Genomic DNA, 20,490 nt, shown 5'->3' with positions numbered 1-20,490 from the left:
GGTCATGGTTTTATTTCCCCACCGCCCTAGTATCTGTAATAAATGTAAATGCATAAATAAATTTCGGTAAGCCTGTTATCGGTGCCTGATCAATGGATCCCCACATTCTACTTCAGGCTGAAAAAACTATCAAGGATGAAAGAAAAGAAGAATTGGCAATACTTGGTCCTCAAAGCAGTTCCTTAAAAAGCACTTAATATGAACAAAGCTCACTATCACTTTCCTTGACTGTTACACTTACTTCTGAGCAAGAGTGACTAAGAATTTGACACACTGATAGCAGCGACTGCTGTCCACATGGTTACTATGGTGCATCAGAGCTGTTGAAAGAAGAGAAAGATATTAAGTAGTATTAATGACTTTAAAAATGGACCCTGACTTGTACAGCAAGATGAGACTCTATACCTCAGTTCAGAGACCATGTCAAACCACAGTTTATGCTAACCAGAGTGTAGAACCTTAATGGGTGTGAGCTTTTAAACTGTACAATAGACAACATTCTACTCTTCTGCTACCACTTAAGGATGCAGTAGCCAAATGATAAAAAGCATTTCAGTTTCCATACGAATTGTTGTCTTCACAATGAAAAAATAGTTCCTCTAACAGTTCATGAATCATAAATTGTTCCTAATTCTTGTTTGAATCTATCCGTCCGTCCATCCATCCATCCATCCATCCATCCATCCAAGGATAGAGATATTAAAACTTTGTTTTTGCCAGATAGGTGCTTCAGAAATGCATCTATTTCAAAGTTATTTGCCAGGCAGCTGAAAAGACGAAATCCTCTTTGCATGCATTCTTCAGATTCTTGTCACTAACTCTTCACAGCAGGTCTACTAACCTAGCAATCCATTTTCAGTCTCAAATGCAAACTTGATCCGGTCTATCTGTAAAGGATCTTCAATAATCTGTGAAAAGGAGGAGAAAATTTTGATTATAAGTGGCACTTGGTGTCTATGTTACCGTTACAGGCTCTAGCTCTTCAGATGTTAGTACTATGTGACTCAGTGCCAAAGGAGAACAAAAATAAGATCAGAGATCGATGCAAGATTATTGTTGAAGTCATGTCCACATATCAGTTTTCTGTGCGAACTGGAGCAAGCATTCTACTAGAATGCACTGTGTAGCATCTTCATCCTTTTCCTTACGATTTAGGCCCAAGCCAACTTTTGTAAGCTTGCCAAATAGCTTATGATCAAGCATAAAACACTTTAAATCAATTACATTGATGCTAATGGAAGTTAAGCTATGTTACCTTCCCACTGAAATTAATTGGAATTAATCAATTTTGGCTAGATTATACCCACTGTTAAGCCAGCAAGACAAATAATAGTAAAGTAACATTATTTCCTTACTTACAAAAACCAGACCTACTAAGGGATAATATGCATTATCATAAAATATATGGGCTACACAAATAATCTCCTAGAAGCTAGAGCTATGTCTTAGTTTTTGTTATTTCATGTATACTTGAATGCGGTATATACGTAGATATGCAGTAACAAAAAAAAGCGAAATAATATTTGGTATTAAGGTCCTTTCACTTACCAATATCTCATGAAGCAGCTGGAAGGTGTTCTTTAGTTCATGGGGTGGAGCGGTCTCCAGCTGATTCTGTAATGCAAAGACACAGGTTCAAGCAGGTGGAACTGCGTATACATGAGCATAAGAACTAGGATGAAATAGTTTTATATAATCCTTTGTATTTTTTGAAGTCTGTGAATTAGAGCAGGGTGCTGGATATTTGCACTTTTATCAGAAACCAGTGCAATCAGAGAAGCATATTTCAACAAGCTTTTTACAAACTCTGGTGGCAGAATTCTTTATTTGTGGATTTTTCTCTGAAGAGCACTGGTTCAAAGGCTAGGATGCTGGAGGGCAGACTGCAAGATTGGCACATGTAAGGGGGAAGTTAGAGAAGGAGTGGGAGAGATGGAAGCTCTGGGCTAGGAAACACACATGCAGTGCACAGCTCCTGCCTCCTGAAAACCCACACAAAGGCTCGGTCTGCACATTGCAACAACTGACAGACCGTCCAGACATGGTTTGGTTCGCATTACATTTCTGCCAGGAACTTTGGGTTGCCTCTCCTCTAACAAGCCAGGGAAAGAACCCACGGTTCGTTGTTGCGTTGTTTCTCTGGCTTGTTGCTGAAAAGACATCCCAAACTTCCTCATTCACATGTAACTTCAACCAAACCATCGATTAAAGGTCTGTGGGTTGTTTAGCCACTCCTGCTTGCAGCGGGAGCAACTGGGATTGTGGTTGTGACATGTGAACCAGACCATGTTTGACATTTGAGACTGCCTTCTCCCATATGATCCTGTCCAGGTCTTAAGGTCTTGGGAAAAGACCCTTCTTTTGACACCGCCACCTTCAGAGGTGCATTTGATGGTGACGTGGGAAAGGGCCTTTTCGGTGGCTACTCCCAGGCTGTGGAACTCCCTGTCAAAAGATGCTATGTTTGCTCTCTCTCTGCTATCCTTCTGCCAGCAGGCAAAGACTGCTTTATTCAAGCAGGACTTTGGCGTGTAAGCAGTTCTGTTGGGTTGGGTGCTGTTTTTATTCAGTTGTTGCTGGGTTTGTATTGTGATTTAACACACTGTTTAATTATTGTTCTAATCAAGTTTGATTTATGATTGTAAGCCACCTTGAATGCTATTTTTCTTTGTAGAAAGGTGGGATACAAATCAAATAAATAAATAAATAATTTTCAGACTTTAGAAGGCGCGGCACAAATTTTCTGGCTCTGTCAAGAATCATGAAAGCAAGAAAGTCACCCATTCCAATACGAAACCAAAGGTATCTGCTGAGTACACACACTACAGACCAGTGTCTGTAAATGCATGTGTCTTCTGACACATGTCAGAAAATCCAGCCATTCATAACTCTCCGGAAGGCCACCTTTTCACATGTTGCAGTAGTTAACCAAGTAAGATGAAATGTGAATAAGTCCTTAGATTTTAAAGTATCACCATTTGCCAACACATTATACAGCAGACAGCTAGATTCTATATGGCACAGTGCTACTGCAGTTACATACACAAATACCCGCCCCCCCCCACACACACCCATCCATCAATGAATGTTCAGGCACTGTGGCAACTCTAAAACAGGCCACGTTTTGAAAACTTATTCTGACTAGCTTCTCCTTACCTTGATGAAATGCAGCATGGTAAAGGAAAAGTGCTCATTACAAAAGCAGCAGTACACCACCATCTCAAAGAGGCTCAGCAGCGATCCAGTCAGCTCCCTCAAGGCATGCATGACCTAAAGAGGAAAAAGAAGAGTCAAACTGCTAGGTAGCTATTCTAAAAAAAAAAAAGCAGCTGTGGGTTGTTTGCCATAAAGGTTTTAAAAGGTTTTATCTAAAGATTGCCCTTCCTGCCAAATAGACTTTACTACTGGATAGCCATTTCACAAGGCTCTTATTTGGTATTTCTTCACTTGCCTTCACAGCTTGGCTTACATCTCCCTCAAGATACGCAACATTTTAAGATGGATTGTGAGAAAGGCTTGTTTTATATGCTCTTTTTGCATTACAACCCAATCATCATAAACTACAGACCTAAAATAGCAGTTTACCTCCATTAAATAAGGCTTCCCCTCAGACAGGAATAGCAAAGCTTCTACTTCTTCATGGAGGGCCAGAAGTGGCCCTGAGGTGGTAATGTTAAGGTGTGGATGCAGAACAAACAGACCAGGAGCTAAAAAGAAAATACAAAAACACAAAATATACAAAGTCCTGAAAACACTGATCTCAGTAACAACTTTATATGCAGACAGAAAATTGTCACTGAAAACAAAGAGTGAGTGTTGATAGGTAAATTATTACAGTTTAATATCTTCACTGAAGATAAATAAATTGAACTGTCTAACTTGGATCATTCAGACCAAATCAGAAGGACATACCCACATTCCTTTGTGGGGAGATATCAGAATGCAAGACAAGCAATGCCACAGTATTATGGAGGAATCCAAACTCCCGAGCTTGTGCTGAACTCCACCTGCGATTCTGTTTTGGCAGAGAAGGTTGACAAACACAGGGGAAGACAAACACAGGGGTGGAGATGTAAAATTTCTGGAAATGTTGAGGCCACGGACACCCCCCCCCCCCCAATTTTTGGGTAAAATAAGCAATACTTATTTTTGTAGCGCTCTTTACAGATCTAAAATCACTTTGTTGCTTTAAAACAGCCTTGCCCAACCTGGTTCCCTCCACATATTTTGGACTTCAGTTCTCATCAGCCTCAGGCAGCATGGCTAGTTGTCAGGAATGCTGGGCACTGTAGTCCAAAACATCTGGAGGGCAGCAGGTTGGGGAGGCTTTCTGTTCCTAAAGTCATTTTATGTATAACTTACTTTGCTCATAAAATTATTGTTATATTTAAAAACTTTTAAAAGTAAACTCAGTAAATTTGTAATTATTGTCTGAATAGATTAGAACTACATTTAGAGAGCAATCCTATGGCTGCTAGTCAGCAGCTAGATAGCCATAGGATACGTCGGTTTCTGGGAACCCAACTCGGAACTCATGTGCCGAGGTTGGTTCCCTGAGAACCGACCTTCCCCCAGTTAGGGAATGGCCCCGCACTCGGAAGAGGAGTGCAGAGCAGCAAAAACAGGGCGTTCCTGGGGGCGTTCTGGGGTGGGGAAGGTGGAAATGCCAGTACGACACATCCAACATGTCGTCCGGCAGCCACTTCCCCTGCTCTTCCTTCCCACGGCTAGACAGCTGAAATCGGCTGTCTAGCCACAAATGCAGGGTGGCTGAAGTGTGGAGGGGACGATCCCCGCTGCGCTTCTCCTGCACTGCATTGGATATGCGGTTGCCTCCAAGTTCGGAGGTGGCTGCCTATCCCGGTAGGATTGATCCCTAAATGACTGCTACAGCATCAGAAACACAGGACTCTACGGAGCAAAATCCAAGCTGTCAAGAATGCACATTTACTATCAAGAATGCATGATGGTGACTCTACTTACATATTGGGAAACTGAGCATAAATGTCTATCAGTACAATATACTTTAGATCGATAAATTTAATAAGAAATAACTATGCTGGGAATCTTACAGAGAGGATTAAAAAAAATTATTTGCAGACATTTTATATCTCTAGTCTTTGTATAAAATGTTCTTATTACAGTTTTTAGAAATCATTTTGGGGGGAGTAAAGCCTGGGTAACAATATATAAATACTTTGTTTTAAATTCGAAAAGGAAATATTTCATACTCCAAAACTGTTCAATTTTTCAGAACAAAAACAAAAATGCTCCTTGGAAAAAAAAGTTTTTCCCCCTGAATTTTTCTGGTTTTTTTTCTGGGCCATCAACTCTCTACACAGGGAACACATTTCTTCTGCTGTTTCTCTTGGACTCTTGTGTCCAAATGCACTAGCCGCTGCAGCAATGGCAAGCAGAAAGCGTGGGACGTTGCAAGACTGTTTTACGCCCCAACAGTTGGTATTATAACTTAGCATATGAATTAGAATGAAACACATGTTCTACTCTGACTATTAGATATTAAGCGTATCTTGTTACCTGGTTACTCTGCCGGTTGGGGCCAAGAAGAAAGTTGATCATATGCCTCAAGGCAGAATGCCTGAGAAGGAGCTCGCAAGCTCTTATACCCTGCTGTGAAATGACAGACAGAATATAGGGTCACATTCCTTAACATGTACAGAACATATTTAAAGAGATTAAGTAATTGCATATTTTGGATTATGGTTCATTATCATGCTACATAGATTTTTCCATGAAGCACTTCCTAAAAACAAATCTGGTTTAAATTCAACAGTACTGGCCTGCAGAGTTCTGAATGGCTCCTTAGCACCAGACTGCCTTGTGATTTATAGCCTTTTTCTCAGGTTTGCATGCCTGCTAGTCTAACAGTAACCTAGTGATTGATTTACAAAATGTGCCCCATAATATTGATTTGAACAACATTCAAAAGTTAACTGAAAAGCACAATATTTTGTTTCTCATGAGTTGGATCCAAAGAAGCATAAGCAGAATGTGTTCTTCACTCATTAGTGCTGTTCTATGAACTGTTGAGTAAGCACTAGTGGAAGACTGTACAATAATATATATGGAGCTACTACAACAGTATGCAAAAGGGTTGTGCAACTATATGTCCATACATGAGATGCATGTAGTTCCCTAGTGCAAAAGGCTTGCAGGAGCTGCTTGCAAACAGGTCCATTTTAAAGCTCTGAACACAAAGCAGCCCTAATAACAGAAGAGCAAACAAGTTTCCCATTGCAAGGGGAAATGGTCTCCCCAGCCATTAGGTCTTGCTCTGAGCACCTGGACAGATTTCAACTATAACAGATATGGAATCCAGAGAAAAAATAGTAAATAAACTTATGCAGATCTTGTGATTGTTCTTATTTATGAAACGTTTATCATATATTTAGGTAGACTTTAATTGCAATGTTTTTGCTAGCTTGGTAATGTGGACATAAGATCATTACGAAATGTATTTGATATGTTTACAATTATGTTTTTGTTTTACATAAATACTGATGATTTGTTTATTGCTCCTGTGAGCTGCTTTGAGCATAGTTTGGAGAAGCGGCATATACATGAAATTAAAAAAAGAAAAGAACACTGAATTTCATCTCACTTTTCTTGTGGAACACTCATCTGCTAGGTTGGAAACTGCCATTCCGTTAGCCACAGTCGCTTTCCACTTGGGAAAGAGCACCTTTGAATCCATACCCATTTAAGTAACATTCAGATTTCTAAAAAGTAACTACTGTTATGTGATAATGGTAACATTTTCCAAAGCATATAAGTTTGTCCTGGGATCCTCATAATCAAAGAGAAGTGGAAGAGCAACTATTAGGTTTACCTTCTGTACAAAACTGTTGAACAAGAAGAAGTACTGGGCACAATTTTTACAGTTCTCGGGGACATCTTTGTCCAACAGACCAAGCAGCACCTCCACTAACTGATGCAAACTTTTCAGCTGTCAAAAAGTAGAGAAAAGTAGACCTTGAACTATCAGGCATGGTGGCTTCAACTAAGGCACATTTAACCATATAAATGGCAAGTGTAAAAGTATTACCTTTGCAAATATCAGCCAAAATAAGTGACAGCAAAAATGAGCATTCCACAAAGCTAGCTTATAAACAATGCAATGTAAGTAGTTTGGTTTATTTGGCATTGCTTCCTTAATACTTCACTGAACCATTTTCTATAGAACATCTCAGGAGTCAGATGTATCCTCAGAACAAAAGGACTTGTTCACATAGGTTTTAGCATATATAATCTCATCACAGGAGGACTGGGAAAAATTTCAAGTTTGAGTAGTGCCTCAGCAGTTAAGTATAACACTCACAGAAGTTTAGAAGTTGGCATAATTTAAGCAGAGCAACAACAACTTTGGCATGTGTAAATCAAGGAGCTATACTAGACATGGAAGCCCTACCCTGGCTCCTGAGGTTTCACCAGGCGTTGCCCAAACATTCTCAAGCGCATCTCTGCAGCCATTAGGACCAGAAAATTTTTTTTGAGAATCACAGCATGTGTTCCTCTAAATACTGGGTTCTACACTTATATATTACAATTACAGAATCCTGATTGTACTTAACTAAACCAGATAGATTATATTTTTGTTGTCATTGTTGTATTATTTGTGTTGTATATTTTAAACTGAATGGGTGATACGGTCATAATAAAGAATGACTGATTAGCCCATCTCACATGATCACTGCAGCTTAAACAAGCCACTGAGGCTTATTTAAGCCGCATGCCATTTCCCTAATTACCCACCCAGGTGCAGCTTGTTGTGTTGTCCGAACCTGGGCAGCATGGCTTGCCTGGGGTGGACACAACCCTAAAAACCCCCAACAACAGGCCATGGGTGATTTGAGGGTTGTTTCCACCTCAAACAAGCCATGCTGCCCAGGTTCCGACAACATGACCAGCTGTGCCCAGGAAGGTACAATTAGGCCAATTACACCCAGCACACGCTGGCATGAAACACTGCTTGTTCAAACTGCAGTGATCATGTGAACTGGCACACTGGATCACAGAACCATAGAATGCCTGAATTTAGAAGTCACAAGACTCTGATAGTCATTTCTTTAATCTGTTCACCTGTTAAAACTAAGACAGAAGAGCAAGAGAAAAAAAGCACCATATGCTATTAATAAAGCAACAGCATGCTATTTTCAGAAGTACAATGATTGGTTTAGCAATCCAGCAATTACATATTACTGACCTTTTCCTTATAAAACAAGGCACTGTCTAAGGTTTTTTCAAGAATGGTAGCTACAGCTACTCGCACCTCTCTTACACTGCATTCCAGCAGAAAAGTCCTGAAACACACACATATGCAGTAAAACTGAAGATATGAGGAACAATCCTTCTCTTTCATGTTGTAGCTTAAATCTTCAATTCCTACCTTTTTCTAACTGTGAAATCCAATATTTACACTTCTTTGTGAATAGAAAGACTGGATATGGTCAGTTAATAGCCAAACTAAAAGTATCTTATAGAATGTAAATGGTATCTATGTGTGTCTGACAGGAATTTTTCAAATCAGCAGGATTTAATACCATAACAAAATAGTTAGATTAAAAGGAAGCAATAATTGACTGCCTGAAGCAATGTAGATAGGCTTTTCACTTAGAAGTCGTTCAACGTGTCAGAGCTTGTCATTTGGAGCAGACTCAAGCCTACACACACACACGCTTCCCTTAATGGAACTCAGCCATTTTTATATTCATGTCATACATTATATTTAAAGCTTCTGACAGTAAATAAATCCAAAAGGCTCTCTCTGAGTAGATCAGTCTCTTGTACTTGCATATATTTGGCTTAAATTCTAACTCAGTTCCAAGGTATCTGGCATCTTAATACTTAAACACTTTAGACTGGCTTTCCTAAACAGGGACCAGAAATATGCTTGGTCATATAACATCCAACGCTTCACTAGTGAGAGTCTACTAGTGTGATGGGCCTTTCTCCCTCTCTCGTCCCCCCTGCACCACCCAAAACTGTGCTCTGATGGGTTTGCCAGCCCCCTGGAGCCGATTTTGAGAATGTATGGTGGGTTATGGGGGGGATTGCCCCTCTCCTAGTTCCACTGACAGAACTGTTATTTTGATTCTCCCCAGCCCTCCATTTTCAGTATTTTTCAGGGGTAGGATGAACAATCTTAGGTTAAAATCTTTCATTTCTCCACTGATGTCTATGGAAAGCTCTCACCTCCATCCCTGGGGATATTTAAAAATAGCTTCTCAGTGTGACTCAGGAAATGACCTACCCAGATGAGATGGTTCATTCTATCCTTTTTAGATCTATGTGTCTCTTCCTTCATCCTCTTTCCAGCCACTCCATTTCATTTCCCTTCCCACCCAGTTGTCAGTTTTTCTGCCTCTCCATCAATGTTCCATGTCATTAAGTCCTTATGGAGCTGATTTCAGGGGTGCCCCACCCCACACTTAGGGTATTCTCTCCTAAAGATTTCTTTGGTTATCTGCACACCTTGGGATTACCCTGAGTCTGCTGATACCTTCACACATGTGTGAAAGTAGTCCCATTTTGGCTACAGCTGCATGAACATGGCAAGATGTGAACTGGAAATAAGGAAAAGGTATTATTTATTTAAAACATTTGTATCCCGCCCTATATCATTAAGAGCTCAGGGCAGTGTACAGATAAAATCACTTTAACCAGTATAAAACAATAATTAAAACACCTAAAACCATATTAAACCATTAAACAAACTAATACCAATTAAAATCTAAAATAATAAAACAGTTAAAACAGTGTGCTACTTCAGGGAATGCATTTACCCTTCAAAGGTTTTGGGAAAAAGCCAGGTTTTTACTTGGAGCCAAAATGAAACCCATGTATGTGCCAATCGGGCCTCCAAGGAGACGGCATTCCACAACTGGGGTGCCACAGCAGAAAAGGCCCTCTCCCATGTCCCATCATAGTGTATGTCTCGCACTGGTGGGATGTAGAAGAGGGCCCCTCCAACAGATCTCAGTCCTCAGGCAGGCATATATAGGGAGAGGCGCTCCCTCAAATATTGAGGTCCCAAGCTGCTTAGGGCTTTAAATGGCATCACCAAAACCTTGAATTCCGACCGGAAGCGTATTGGCAGCCAGTGCAATTCCTTTAAAACTGGTGTTATATGACCTTTATGAGATTTTCTGGTCAGCAGTCTAGCTGCTGCATTTTGCGCTAGCTGCAACTCCCAAGTCGTCTTCAAGGGCAGCCCCACATAAAGTGCATTGCAATAGTCTAATCGGGAAGGTACCAGGGTGTGTACTGCTGTGGCTAGGTTATCCCTGTGCAGGAAAGGCTGTAGCTGGCAGATCAGCCAAAGCTGGCCCCAAGTACTCTGGGCCACGGAGTCCACCTGGGGCTCGAGTGACAGGGATGGATCTAGGAGTACTCCCAAGCTACGCACCTGCTCCTTCAGGGGGAGTGCAACCCTGTCCAGGACAGGTGGCTTACCCAATTCCCAGACTTGGGAACCACCAATCCACAGAGCTTCCGTCTTGGCAGGATTTAGCTTCAGTTTACTGGCCCTCATCCAGCTCATTATAGCCTCCAGGCACTGGTCCAGCACTTTCACCGCCTCAGCGGACTCCAAGGAGAAACAGAGCTGAGTATCATCAGCGTACCAGTGACACCCTACCCCCAAACTCCTAATGACTTCATATAGATGTTGAACAGCATGGGGGATAAAATAGAACCCTGTGGCACCTCACAGCTTAATAGCCATGGGGTAGAACAGGAAGCCCTTAATACAACTCTCTGGAGTTGGTCCTGCAGGTAGGAGCAGAACCACTGTAGCACAGTGCCCCCCACTCCCATCCTGCAGAGCCGATCTAGTAAGACACCATGATCAATGGTGTCAAAAGCTGATGAGAGATCCAGGAAGGTCAACAGGGTAGCACACCCCCTATCTTTCACCCGGAATAGGTCATCAGTTAGAGCAACCAAGGCTGTTTCAGTGCTGCACCATGGCCTGAAACCAGACTGAAATGGGTCCAGATAATCAGTTTCCTCCAAGAACGTCTGAAGCTTTATTATGGGACCCCCTCTAATAGATACTTACTTTATGAGTTCTCGTCCTTCTGCCTCAACTAAATATTCAACCAGCCATTGGCAAGCATCAAAACTTTTAGATACTAAAGCATCAATGGTTGCAATCCATTCTTCTGTATCAACCCTTAAACAAAGCAAACACAGAAATGTCAGCAAGACCACAATATGTGATATATACCTATTTTCCTTCAGAAAGCTCCTTTAAATGAAGTCTTACCTGAGTTTTTTCTTGGTTCGCAGATATGTTTGGAAGAGGAACTGGACTGCTAATTGTAAACTCACTCTTGCCATAGATGGGTAATGGGTGTGCTTCAACTTTGTCTGAGAGAAAGATACTAAATTATGTAAAACCACAAGTGTTGTGTTTCAGTTTAGTTTCTTAAACATAATGCTCAGGTAGGAATGGAGATGCTGTCAAAACCACTTTTAAGATGCAGGTAAAGGTGAAGTGGATTCTCCAGTTCCTAGCCCAGGGGTAAGCAACCAGTTGTCCTCCAGATGTTTTAGACTACAATTCCCATAATCCCTGACCACTGGCTGTGCTGGATAGGGTTTAAGGGAGCTGTAGTCCAAAATAATTGGGGGGGGGGGCACCAGGTTACCAATACTTGGCCTAGCAAAAGGTCTGGTGATTTCCACTTTTCTTCTAAGCTCCTTAGTGCTGAACAGGAAAGAACAGCTTCTACCTGCTGGATTGTCCTTTGTGAGCTGCAATCCAGCAAGAACTTTAAAAAAAACAAAAAACAAACCTTTTTGCATCTTCCCTTTAGCTTAGCCAGGAATTAGAATGGGCTCAGAGGAACTGTCTAGGCAGTGGAAACAACAGGAGCCTAAGATTTTCTTTCCTGGGAGCCAAGCCTCTTTGAGGCTTACAGCTAGATCTGTCTAGGTATTTTTATTATAGATAAAATATCAATTTTATTGAAGTTTCATAATTAATGATAGAGGGTGGTATATCAACAATGCATTCATTTTTCAAATAGATTTTCCTGCTGAATAGTAAATGCAGTTATTACAATGTGGCCTGTTTCTCTTCTCCAGACTCCACTGAGACTTTGCTTAGTACCTGAAAGATTTGGGCTGCAATCCTATGGTCCCTGGAAGGGCGTCCCAGGGGCCACAGGATTAGTTGGATCTTCCCCTTCAAGGGCAGAGATACAGGTTAATCCTCGGAGGGGAATTCAACCTTGGGTGTCCTCCTCCCCTCCCTGTAGCCACTGTGGAAACGTTTGTGGTGGTTCTTTTCTGATGTCAGAAGTCCCGTGTTGGAATAAGAGCAAAGGAGATGTGCTGGGGGTGGGTCAGGGGGTGTTATGGGAGAAGCTGTGGATCTGCAGGATCCACAGGTCTCCTGGCCCCCAGATACACCCCTGATTCAGCTACTGTTCTATGCCAGTGCTGGAGCTGGCATAGATCAAGTCCCTCCCATTGGTTTTAATGGGAGGGAACTCACAAAATCTAAAACAATGGCCTCTGGAGGTGGGATTGCTCTGTAAATTCACTCACAGCATTTAATGAAGCTAATGACAAAACAAAACTAAAATAGTCACTGCTGTAGACATCTCTGTTCTTCATAAACTTCAGGTTTTCGTCCCTCACCATCTGCAAAGACAATACATGGCTGGTTTTAGCAATAAGCCGAGGACACATTCAAAACCTCTAAATGTATGACATTTACAATATTACAACTCTTTAAAAAGCATAATGAAAAAGTAGGACATTGGAAGCAATGTATATCCCAAGCTGCATGTTTGAAAATGTATTTTTATGTTTGAAAATTAGCTGCGATTACCACCACGGTAATCCAATCATACTGGAAAGCTCATTGAAAACATTAGCTCAGTGTGCTGCAGCAGTGAAAAAAGGGTAAATTCTATGTGAGGAATGAATAGGAAGAGACTGAAAATAAAACATCAACTTATCACGGTTCCATAAAATACTACATGTTGTATCCAACTGTGTCCATTAGCCAGCAGAACAGACTCCACTGGCAGAATGGATTCCTCCTCCCCACAGCAGACCCCTCCCCACCCAAATCTGCTCAGAAGACTTGGGGGATCACCTAGGGCAGATTTGGACAGGGGCAGAGAGAAGAAGAGGAAGTCCCATTTCACAAATGAAAGTCTGTTTGTGCGATGCTGGATATTGCCCTTAGTGCACTTTTGGTTTCACAATCTCAAAAAGGATATTGCAGTGCTAGGAAAGGTACAGGAAGGGGCACCTAGAATTCCAGAGAAAATTCAGAATTGAGGTATCGATTGAAACTGAGAGGCATTAGATTTACAATACAGAAAAACTAGTTCACACAATAGTTAATTTCATGGACGATCACTGCTACAATATGAGCAATTTGCTTTGATTAAATTACTTTAAAAGAAGTATCAATGTATCAGTATCTCTGATTACAAGATGCTGAGCACAGATATCAGGATATCATCAGGTCCTTCATGGGAACTTTTCAGGAACATTGGTTTGGGCACTTCTGGGGGGTGGAGGGGAGTCTCATGATTAACCTATAGTCTGATGCTCACTCTACTTCATTTGAAGGCACGGGATGGAGGGAAAACATTTTTCAAGAAAAGGAGTGAACCTATTTCCAGTCATCAATTTAAACATCCACTAGAAAAATACACAAAACTGTGTTTGAAAGTTTCCTTTTCATTTGTAGATGTTAAATGGATAACTAATAACAAATTTGTATGGTAGGACAGCACGTTGGTACTTACCGAGAAGGTTCCTTCTGGGGTGGTGTGCGGAAGGCATCCCTACAATGGGTTAACTCCCTCTATCGCCCTGAAAAAGCAGGGACCATGTGACAGAGTATGCCCATCCTAGTCTCCTCCCTGCCAGTTTTGTCTGTGACGACAGCTCAGTAATAGAGATTGGGGAAAAATGTCCCCAGTATAAATGGAAAACTATAAGGACCACAGAGGTGAGAACTTTCCAGGGAGGACAGATACATAAAGGAAAGGAAATTAGATCCCAAGGGGAAGGCCTGACCTTGAAGATGAAGAGGCAGGTGAACATGGTGGATAATACAATAGACTTAGGAACCAAAAAGGTTAGGGTATGGTCAGGATGCCTTCTGCACACCAACTCAGAAGGAACTTTCCTGGTAAGTACCAATGTTGTGTTCTCCAGCTTCGTGTGAGGAAGGCATCCCTACGATGGGAAATGCTAAAGCTAACTGCCAATTAGGGTGGGACAACTTGTAAGTACTGAGTCTATTGAGAACTAACTACCTGCTGGCATCCATGGTCAGTGTAATCTTTTGAGGCTTGTGGAATGGTGTTCCTTGTTGCAGGTTCTGTGGATGTTCCCACATAGGTACGAGTCTTTGACTTGGTGAGCAAGGTATATAACATGATGCTCTTTTAGTGTGATCTGTGTCTGAAAGGGGAGAAGGAGCCATTGTAGGTGTCCAAGGAACAATGCCTAGGCAGGATATTACCAGACCTAAAAGGTGAACTAGTTCCACCAGGTCTGCAGTTCTTCTGTGGCTGAGTTGTTCTACCTCTCGCTTGAGTTTTACTGCCCTCTCTAGGGACAGATAAATGTGGCCCATGGAGATGTTGATAAACTCTCCCAGGTGAAGAAGGAATTGGGTTGGTTGAAGGTTTCCCTTTTTGTTGATGATGAAGCTGTGATGGTTGAGACAAGCTATGGTTAGGCTTAAGTCACTGAGGGCCCTTTGTCTGAAGGGGGATCTGAGTAGTAGGTTGTCCTGGTAGGGGTAAGTGAATCTTAGATGTGCTACTAAGGACACAATAACTTTTGTGAAGATTCGTGAAGCTGAGGTTAGGCCAAAAGGCATCATTTTGTACTGAAAATGATGAATTTGGTAGGAGAATCGGAGCAATTTTCTGTGGTGTGCAGAGATTAACCTCTGTCAGTTTGATTGAGGACAGGAAATCTCCTTTGTGGAGGGCCTCCCGGATTGTCTGGAGTGTCCCCATGAGGAATTGTCTGTATTTTACATATTGTTTTGAGGTGACTAAGGTCCAGTATAGCTCTCCAGGTTCCATCTTTTTGGGGCATGACGAAAAAGGTAAGAGTAAATGCCTGTGAATTTTTCTCTGGCTCCAATGTCGATAAAGTGCTGGATTGCCTGGGATATGATGTTTTGTGGTGGAGCGTGATGCCAGAGACTGGATGCACTGAGGATGATGGGGTTCCCAGAATTCTATGGAATAGTCATTGCATATGGTCTTGAGCACCTAGGTCTAGGAGTGACACCCTTCCAGGAGAACAGGGATTGGGTGAGCCCTCTCGAGAGCCTGTAGAGGAACGCTGGCAAAGAGTGGAAGTAGGCTGTGTGTTTGGCTGGAGAGCTGGGAGGCTTAGCTGTATCCTCGGATCAGGGGGCAAGGAATCAGAACAGCATGGTTTGTGGGTGTGTTTAGCAGTGCAAGTTGGCCTTGGCACATGTCTGTCTAGAAGATGGTCATTAATTGGTCCAAGACAGCTTTTGTAAGCTGAGAGAGGACTGATATCAATTTATGAGATGTTACTGATTGGGAGTGGTGGTGGGGTTACAAACTCACTAAGCTCAGTTTTCCTGAGTAGTAATGGGGGAGGAATGGATTCATTCTTGCTACTGAATGTGAAACTAGCATTCAAAATGGCTGCCCACTGTGTTTGGTGGGAATCCGCCGGGGGGGGGGGAGAGGGGTAACTGGAGATGACTCTAACCCTTCCCTTTACCAAGGTGCCTGTCCTTTACACTGGCAGCCTCCTGATCCTTTCATCTATCAACCCCCAATCTCTGCTCCTGAGGGTCTCTGGATCAGTTGCAGAGAGGGTGGTGTGGTCTGAAGACACAGAAGCCTCGACTTCCTTGGCCATGACTGCTTCCCTCAAGCAGGCAGCCACAGCTGGCAGGCTGAGACTCGTTAGACCTCTCTCCCACGGGTGTTTGGTGGAATCAAGCTCAGATGAGGGGCTGAGGATGTGGGCCCACTTAGTGTTTGGTGGGCTTCAAGGAAGCCTGGAGATGACTCTGACTGCTTTCCTTTCCTGGAAGAACCATAAGGAAGACGAGATATAGCACAACAAACAGCATAGAAGCTGAAGTTGAAGTGATAAAAAGTCTAAAGAGGTAACTAGTATAAGTAGAATAGTTGAAGAGGATCGAGTTGCAGAAAACTGCAGCAGATAGGAGAGAATCTCCATGGATGAACTGGCAGGGACTCTGCCACATTTTCCCTCCTTTTCCCAGGTGATAGAGGGACTTAACCCATTGTAGGGATGCCTTCCTCACATCAACCTGGAGAATGATAAATGCTTTGTGCTAGTTAGACAACTTAAGAAAATACTGCAGAATGCCAAAAGATAAGAGAAAGTATTTTCTGGAAAAGTTCCTCAAACTTGAAATAAGTATTATCTTTGTAATGGAATGTTTTATTCTCACAATTCATTTTAAACTTTATACCTATATTTCAACTAACAAGCTTGTGAAAATCTGAACGTATCTGGCTGCCATTTGTATTGTTTACCTGATATATCCGAACTGGCATTTTCTCTACAAATAAGCCTTTTTTCTCCCCCTTTTTGACTAACTTGGTCAAGATGGACAGACGGTCACTACTGGGTCGGTGGGGCCGTGGTGATGATTGTGGTGAAATATCAGGTGAAGATGGAGCAGATCTGAAAAAAATGCATGCAAGCTTAATGATGAAAATATATTTGATCATACTTTATAAAATGTCAATGCTGCTTTCCCTACAAAATCTTTTAGTTTTGTAAGCTACTTAAATCAAGATTAATGCTTACATGAGGAAGCTCTGCAGAACGTATAATCTTCTGTTCAGAGAAATTTCTTAAACATAAGCTCAGGACTACTTCCAAGAAGATGTTTATGGCTAAGGGAAAGCTGAGGGGAATTTCAGACAATGGATAGTATACAGAAGAAGGGGTCTTCACAGGGTAGAGCACTGAAACTTTGAAGGCATAACCTTGAAACTGTGGGATGTATCTCTTCAGGATGGAATACCTATCTTACTAAACCCAAGTCCCCAAGTCTTGTTAATGGCCAGAATACTGATCTGTGTGGCTTTCTCTTTAACATTTCCATTTTTCCTAGTCCATTATCAGGGTGTCATTATCACTGTAAAGGTAAACACACATTCGATTTGAAAATAGGGTAGGATAGTTACAAAAACATCAGTGGGAGAGACAGATATCCTATTATTAAACTCAGTAGAAGCAGGAGAGGAGCTGAATGTGAGGGTTTGGAAGAGGAAAAGGATGTTGGATGCCTGAGATGAATAGGGGCATCTGTTAAAGGGTTGGCCATGCTATACTGGAGTATGCTCAGCACAGCTGCAGTATACAGAGCCATGGAAGCATCATGATGGGAAAAGGGAGACTACACCGGCTTCTTTTGAAAGAGCTGGTCCACATCCTGCTGCTTGCACATGGGATGCAGGATTGTAGCATAATGCAGAGATATTACTGAAGTGAACAACTGACCACATAATGAGTTCAGACTTTCCAAATGTAGAACATTTTGTTCATGCATGAATCAAATGGCTGGAGTTAGAAGCAAGCTATCTTACAAAGAGAGATCCTCAGCTTCCTGACGCACGACACTGACTCGGCTTTTCTTTGGCAAGACTGGTGAGTTTTGATCAGAGACTCTTTGGTAGAAGAGCATGTAGGCATTCCAGTACCGACGGCGAACATCAGGATATGGATTTGCTGTAAAAAGGAGATATTCAAGGAAACCCTTATAGTTGAGTGAGTTGATGCCTCCAGTTTAATTACACTTCTAGGGTGTAGTTAAGGTCTAACTACACCTTTAAGACCATGGTTAATGCAAATCTACTCATCTCAATGTGGCACAGGTAAACTAACGATTAAGTGGTCAATAAGCAATTCAAAAAATGGAAGTGCAATTACTTACAGACATAACTTGCTGCTGAGAGAAGTATGTTTTCTAAATGGTATTTTCCAAAAGCGGAGTGCACACTCCTCTTGATCACTTCACATATTCTGCTCCCCCCACCCTCATATGAAAAGCTGGTCTGTGCAGGAAACAGTGCCATGTGTGCTTGTGTGTGTTTATGTATTATATATGGGGGGTGAAAGTGTTCAAGTGCAGTTGCGTGTATTCCCCAATTCTAAATGCACATAAAAACATACAATTTGATTATGCATCCTGAGATTCCCAGGTCTTAAAAAACATTTTTCCAATACTTTTCATTGTATTTTTAATTAAAATATTTCTATGCCACTTTTCACCCAATGGCCCTCAAGGCAGTGTACAATAGAAAATTTAAAATATGGCAGTGAGATCAATACAGCAGAGTAACATTAACAGCAAAACAAGACTGTCTTCACTGCTCACTAGAAGGCAAAGAGTAAAGGAGCTAGCATGATCCCCTTAGGAACAGAGTGCCATAAAAGGGGTGCTTCCACAGAGAAGGCCCTGTCCTGCACTTGCAAAGATAGGACTGAACATGTATGGAAATAGTCAGGGCATCAGTACCTTGCAGCTCCTTGCTCTTTCTAGTGACAAGCAAGAAGTAAACCTGTGCAAGTCTGCCCACTTTACATAATATACAGATTACACAATTCTCTTGAAACTTATCTTCTGCAAAGCACATACATGCTGATTTATATTAAACCATCAGTCAGATTCTCCAGTGCATAACTTGTTGGGTTAACCACTGCGTTGTTTAGCCCCTAAACAACCCAGTGGTCCAGGTTTGCACATCACACTTACACAACCTCCAACTGGGCTGATTGGAACTTGTTTACAAAATGTGGCTGTGACTATCACGCTGCGCGCGTGACGTGAGAACTGGCCCAATTTATCTATAAATCAGTTGGGTGTCAATTCAAAGCAAGAGTACATGTAATTCAAATGAGCACAGCTCCCATCAATTAAGGGGTACTGGAAAATTTTCCAGTTTCAAGTTTCCTAGAAAATCCATTATCACGGGTGCTGTGATTAACTCAGGCCTGAGGTCTAAATATAACAGAAAGTGATAATTAAAATCCAATTTTATACTTACACTGATCATAAACCTTTGGTCTATATTCTCCACCAAAGCATTCATACTCCAAAGTTTCATCATTCAGGTCAAATTCTTCAACAACTGTGTCATTAAATTTATACCACTTTCCTTTCCCACATCCCCTGTGGTAACACACAGAAAGTTAGGCCATGTTCACTGTGAGTATGATGGGTTAAAAATCTCAAAAGATTCCTAATGCCTTTCTAGCTCTCACCATTACCAAAGAGATGATCTGCAGTGGGAACGATTACATACTAAAATCAATTATGAAGCAAAACATATCTACGTTCAGTTTAAAGAGAAAGCACAGCACGATGGTTGAAACATTCACTGGTCTGATTTGGATTGTTGTTTGACACTTCATAAACTATGGGGCCAGTTCGCATGTTTGAACAGCCCACTGTGGCTTATTAAGCCACGGTGGGCTGCAGCATGTTGTGTGAACCTGGGGGCTGTGGGTTTATGTATTATATATGTATACCCAGGGTCTGTTGTTGGGTTATGTGAGTGTTGTTTAATCCTTGCATAATCCATGGTTCCCAGGTTAGCACAACATGACAAGCTGCAGCCAGGAGCTGAATATGCAAATTCTCCCCAGCACGTGCCACAGCCCACCACGGCTTAAACAACCCATGGTGAGCTGTTTTAATCATGCAAACCAGGTCAATGGCTTATGAAGCTGTGAACAAGCAGAGCCAAAAGCTCCTCCCCTTGCCCCTCCCCTTCTATCTCATGTCATGTGGCAGCTTTGGCATGAAGATCCTAGTTTGTATTAAGCCAGAGTTCCAATTATATCCGAACTAGGGAACTCTGGCTTAATGTTGGTTAAGAAAGAAAGCCATCAGCCTTGAATGACCATCTGAGCGAGGCCACAAAGTCTTCACGGTATTAAACAAGTGGGACTGATAACAAAATGTGGCGGAGTGCTCCTGTTCAGGATATTCCACTCCACATACACATACCCCTGGTACTGTCTCATCCCACCCCCAACAACCAACATCCTATGGCCACATTCAATTCCAATTGGGCTATTTGGGAATTTCCCCCTCTTTAGGTATTCTGATTTTTTAACTCCTGCTAACCTTGGGGTTTCCTTGAGCCTGCTGCATGGATGGTGCTGTTTTGACTACAAAAGCAATGGTACTAACCTCTGAACATGAGAAATAGAAAGAGTGACAGAACCTGTCTCACTTTGGTCAAACCCCACTTTGCAAAGTAGTACATATGAGCAAGTATATCAAGGGCAACTGTATTTAAACCTGCCTTTAAATCTAGAGCTCCATGGATAGCCCAGAGCAGTCACTCTCAGTTTGTGCTCCTATCTGTAAAGTAAGACTATAAATGACCTAACCTGACAGTATTGGTTCAGTGAGAACATACAGTTTTAAGACAGAGCTTT

At 41.8% G+C, this 20,490-nt stretch overlaps 1 protein-coding gene across 3 annotated transcripts in view; it reads right to left on the bottom strand.

The window, feature by feature from the left end:
* The window catches only part of USP24 (ubiquitin specific peptidase 24), a 99,344-nt gene that overhangs the window by 6,462 nt on the left and 72,392 nt on the right, over positions 1–20,490 (bottom strand). For 2 of the 3 annotated variants that reach the window (XM_084852403.1, XM_084852404.1), the window contains 15 exons: positions 19,089–19,213; positions 17,628–17,769; positions 16,566–16,716; positions 12,577–12,672; positions 11,288–11,391; positions 11,081–11,194; positions 8,225–8,321; positions 6,851–6,967; positions 5,539–5,631; positions 3,913–4,015; positions 3,586–3,707; positions 3,157–3,270; positions 1,549–1,614; positions 842–908; positions 242–320 (listed from right to left, as the gene is read on the bottom strand). In XM_084852403.1, the coding sequence (XP_084708529.1) occupies positions 242–320; positions 842–908; positions 1,549–1,614; positions 3,157–3,270; positions 3,586–3,707; positions 3,913–4,015; positions 5,539–5,631; positions 6,851–6,967; positions 8,225–8,321; positions 11,081–11,194; positions 11,288–11,391; positions 12,577–12,672; positions 16,566–16,716; positions 17,628–17,769; positions 19,089–19,213 (1,590 nt within the window). The remainder of the gene's footprint in view (positions 1–241; positions 321–841; positions 909–1,548; positions 1,615–3,156; positions 3,271–3,585; positions 3,708–3,912; positions 4,016–5,538; positions 5,632–6,850; positions 6,968–8,224; positions 8,322–11,080; positions 11,195–11,287; positions 11,392–12,576; positions 12,673–16,565; positions 16,717–17,627; positions 17,770–19,088; positions 19,214–20,490) is intronic. The other variant, XR_014790534.1, reaches the window with a different exon arrangement.

The sequence above is a fragment of the Heloderma suspectum genome, chromosome 4 (assembly GCF_057233095.1).
Source record: "Heloderma suspectum isolate Gila_16-S chromosome 4, 16-S_ref, whole genome shotgun sequence".
Lineage (NCBI taxonomy): Eukaryota > Metazoa > Chordata > Lepidosauria > Squamata > Helodermatidae > Heloderma > Heloderma suspectum.
Note: the sequence above shows the minus strand (reverse complement) of the source record. Positions and strands in the feature narration are given on the sequence as shown.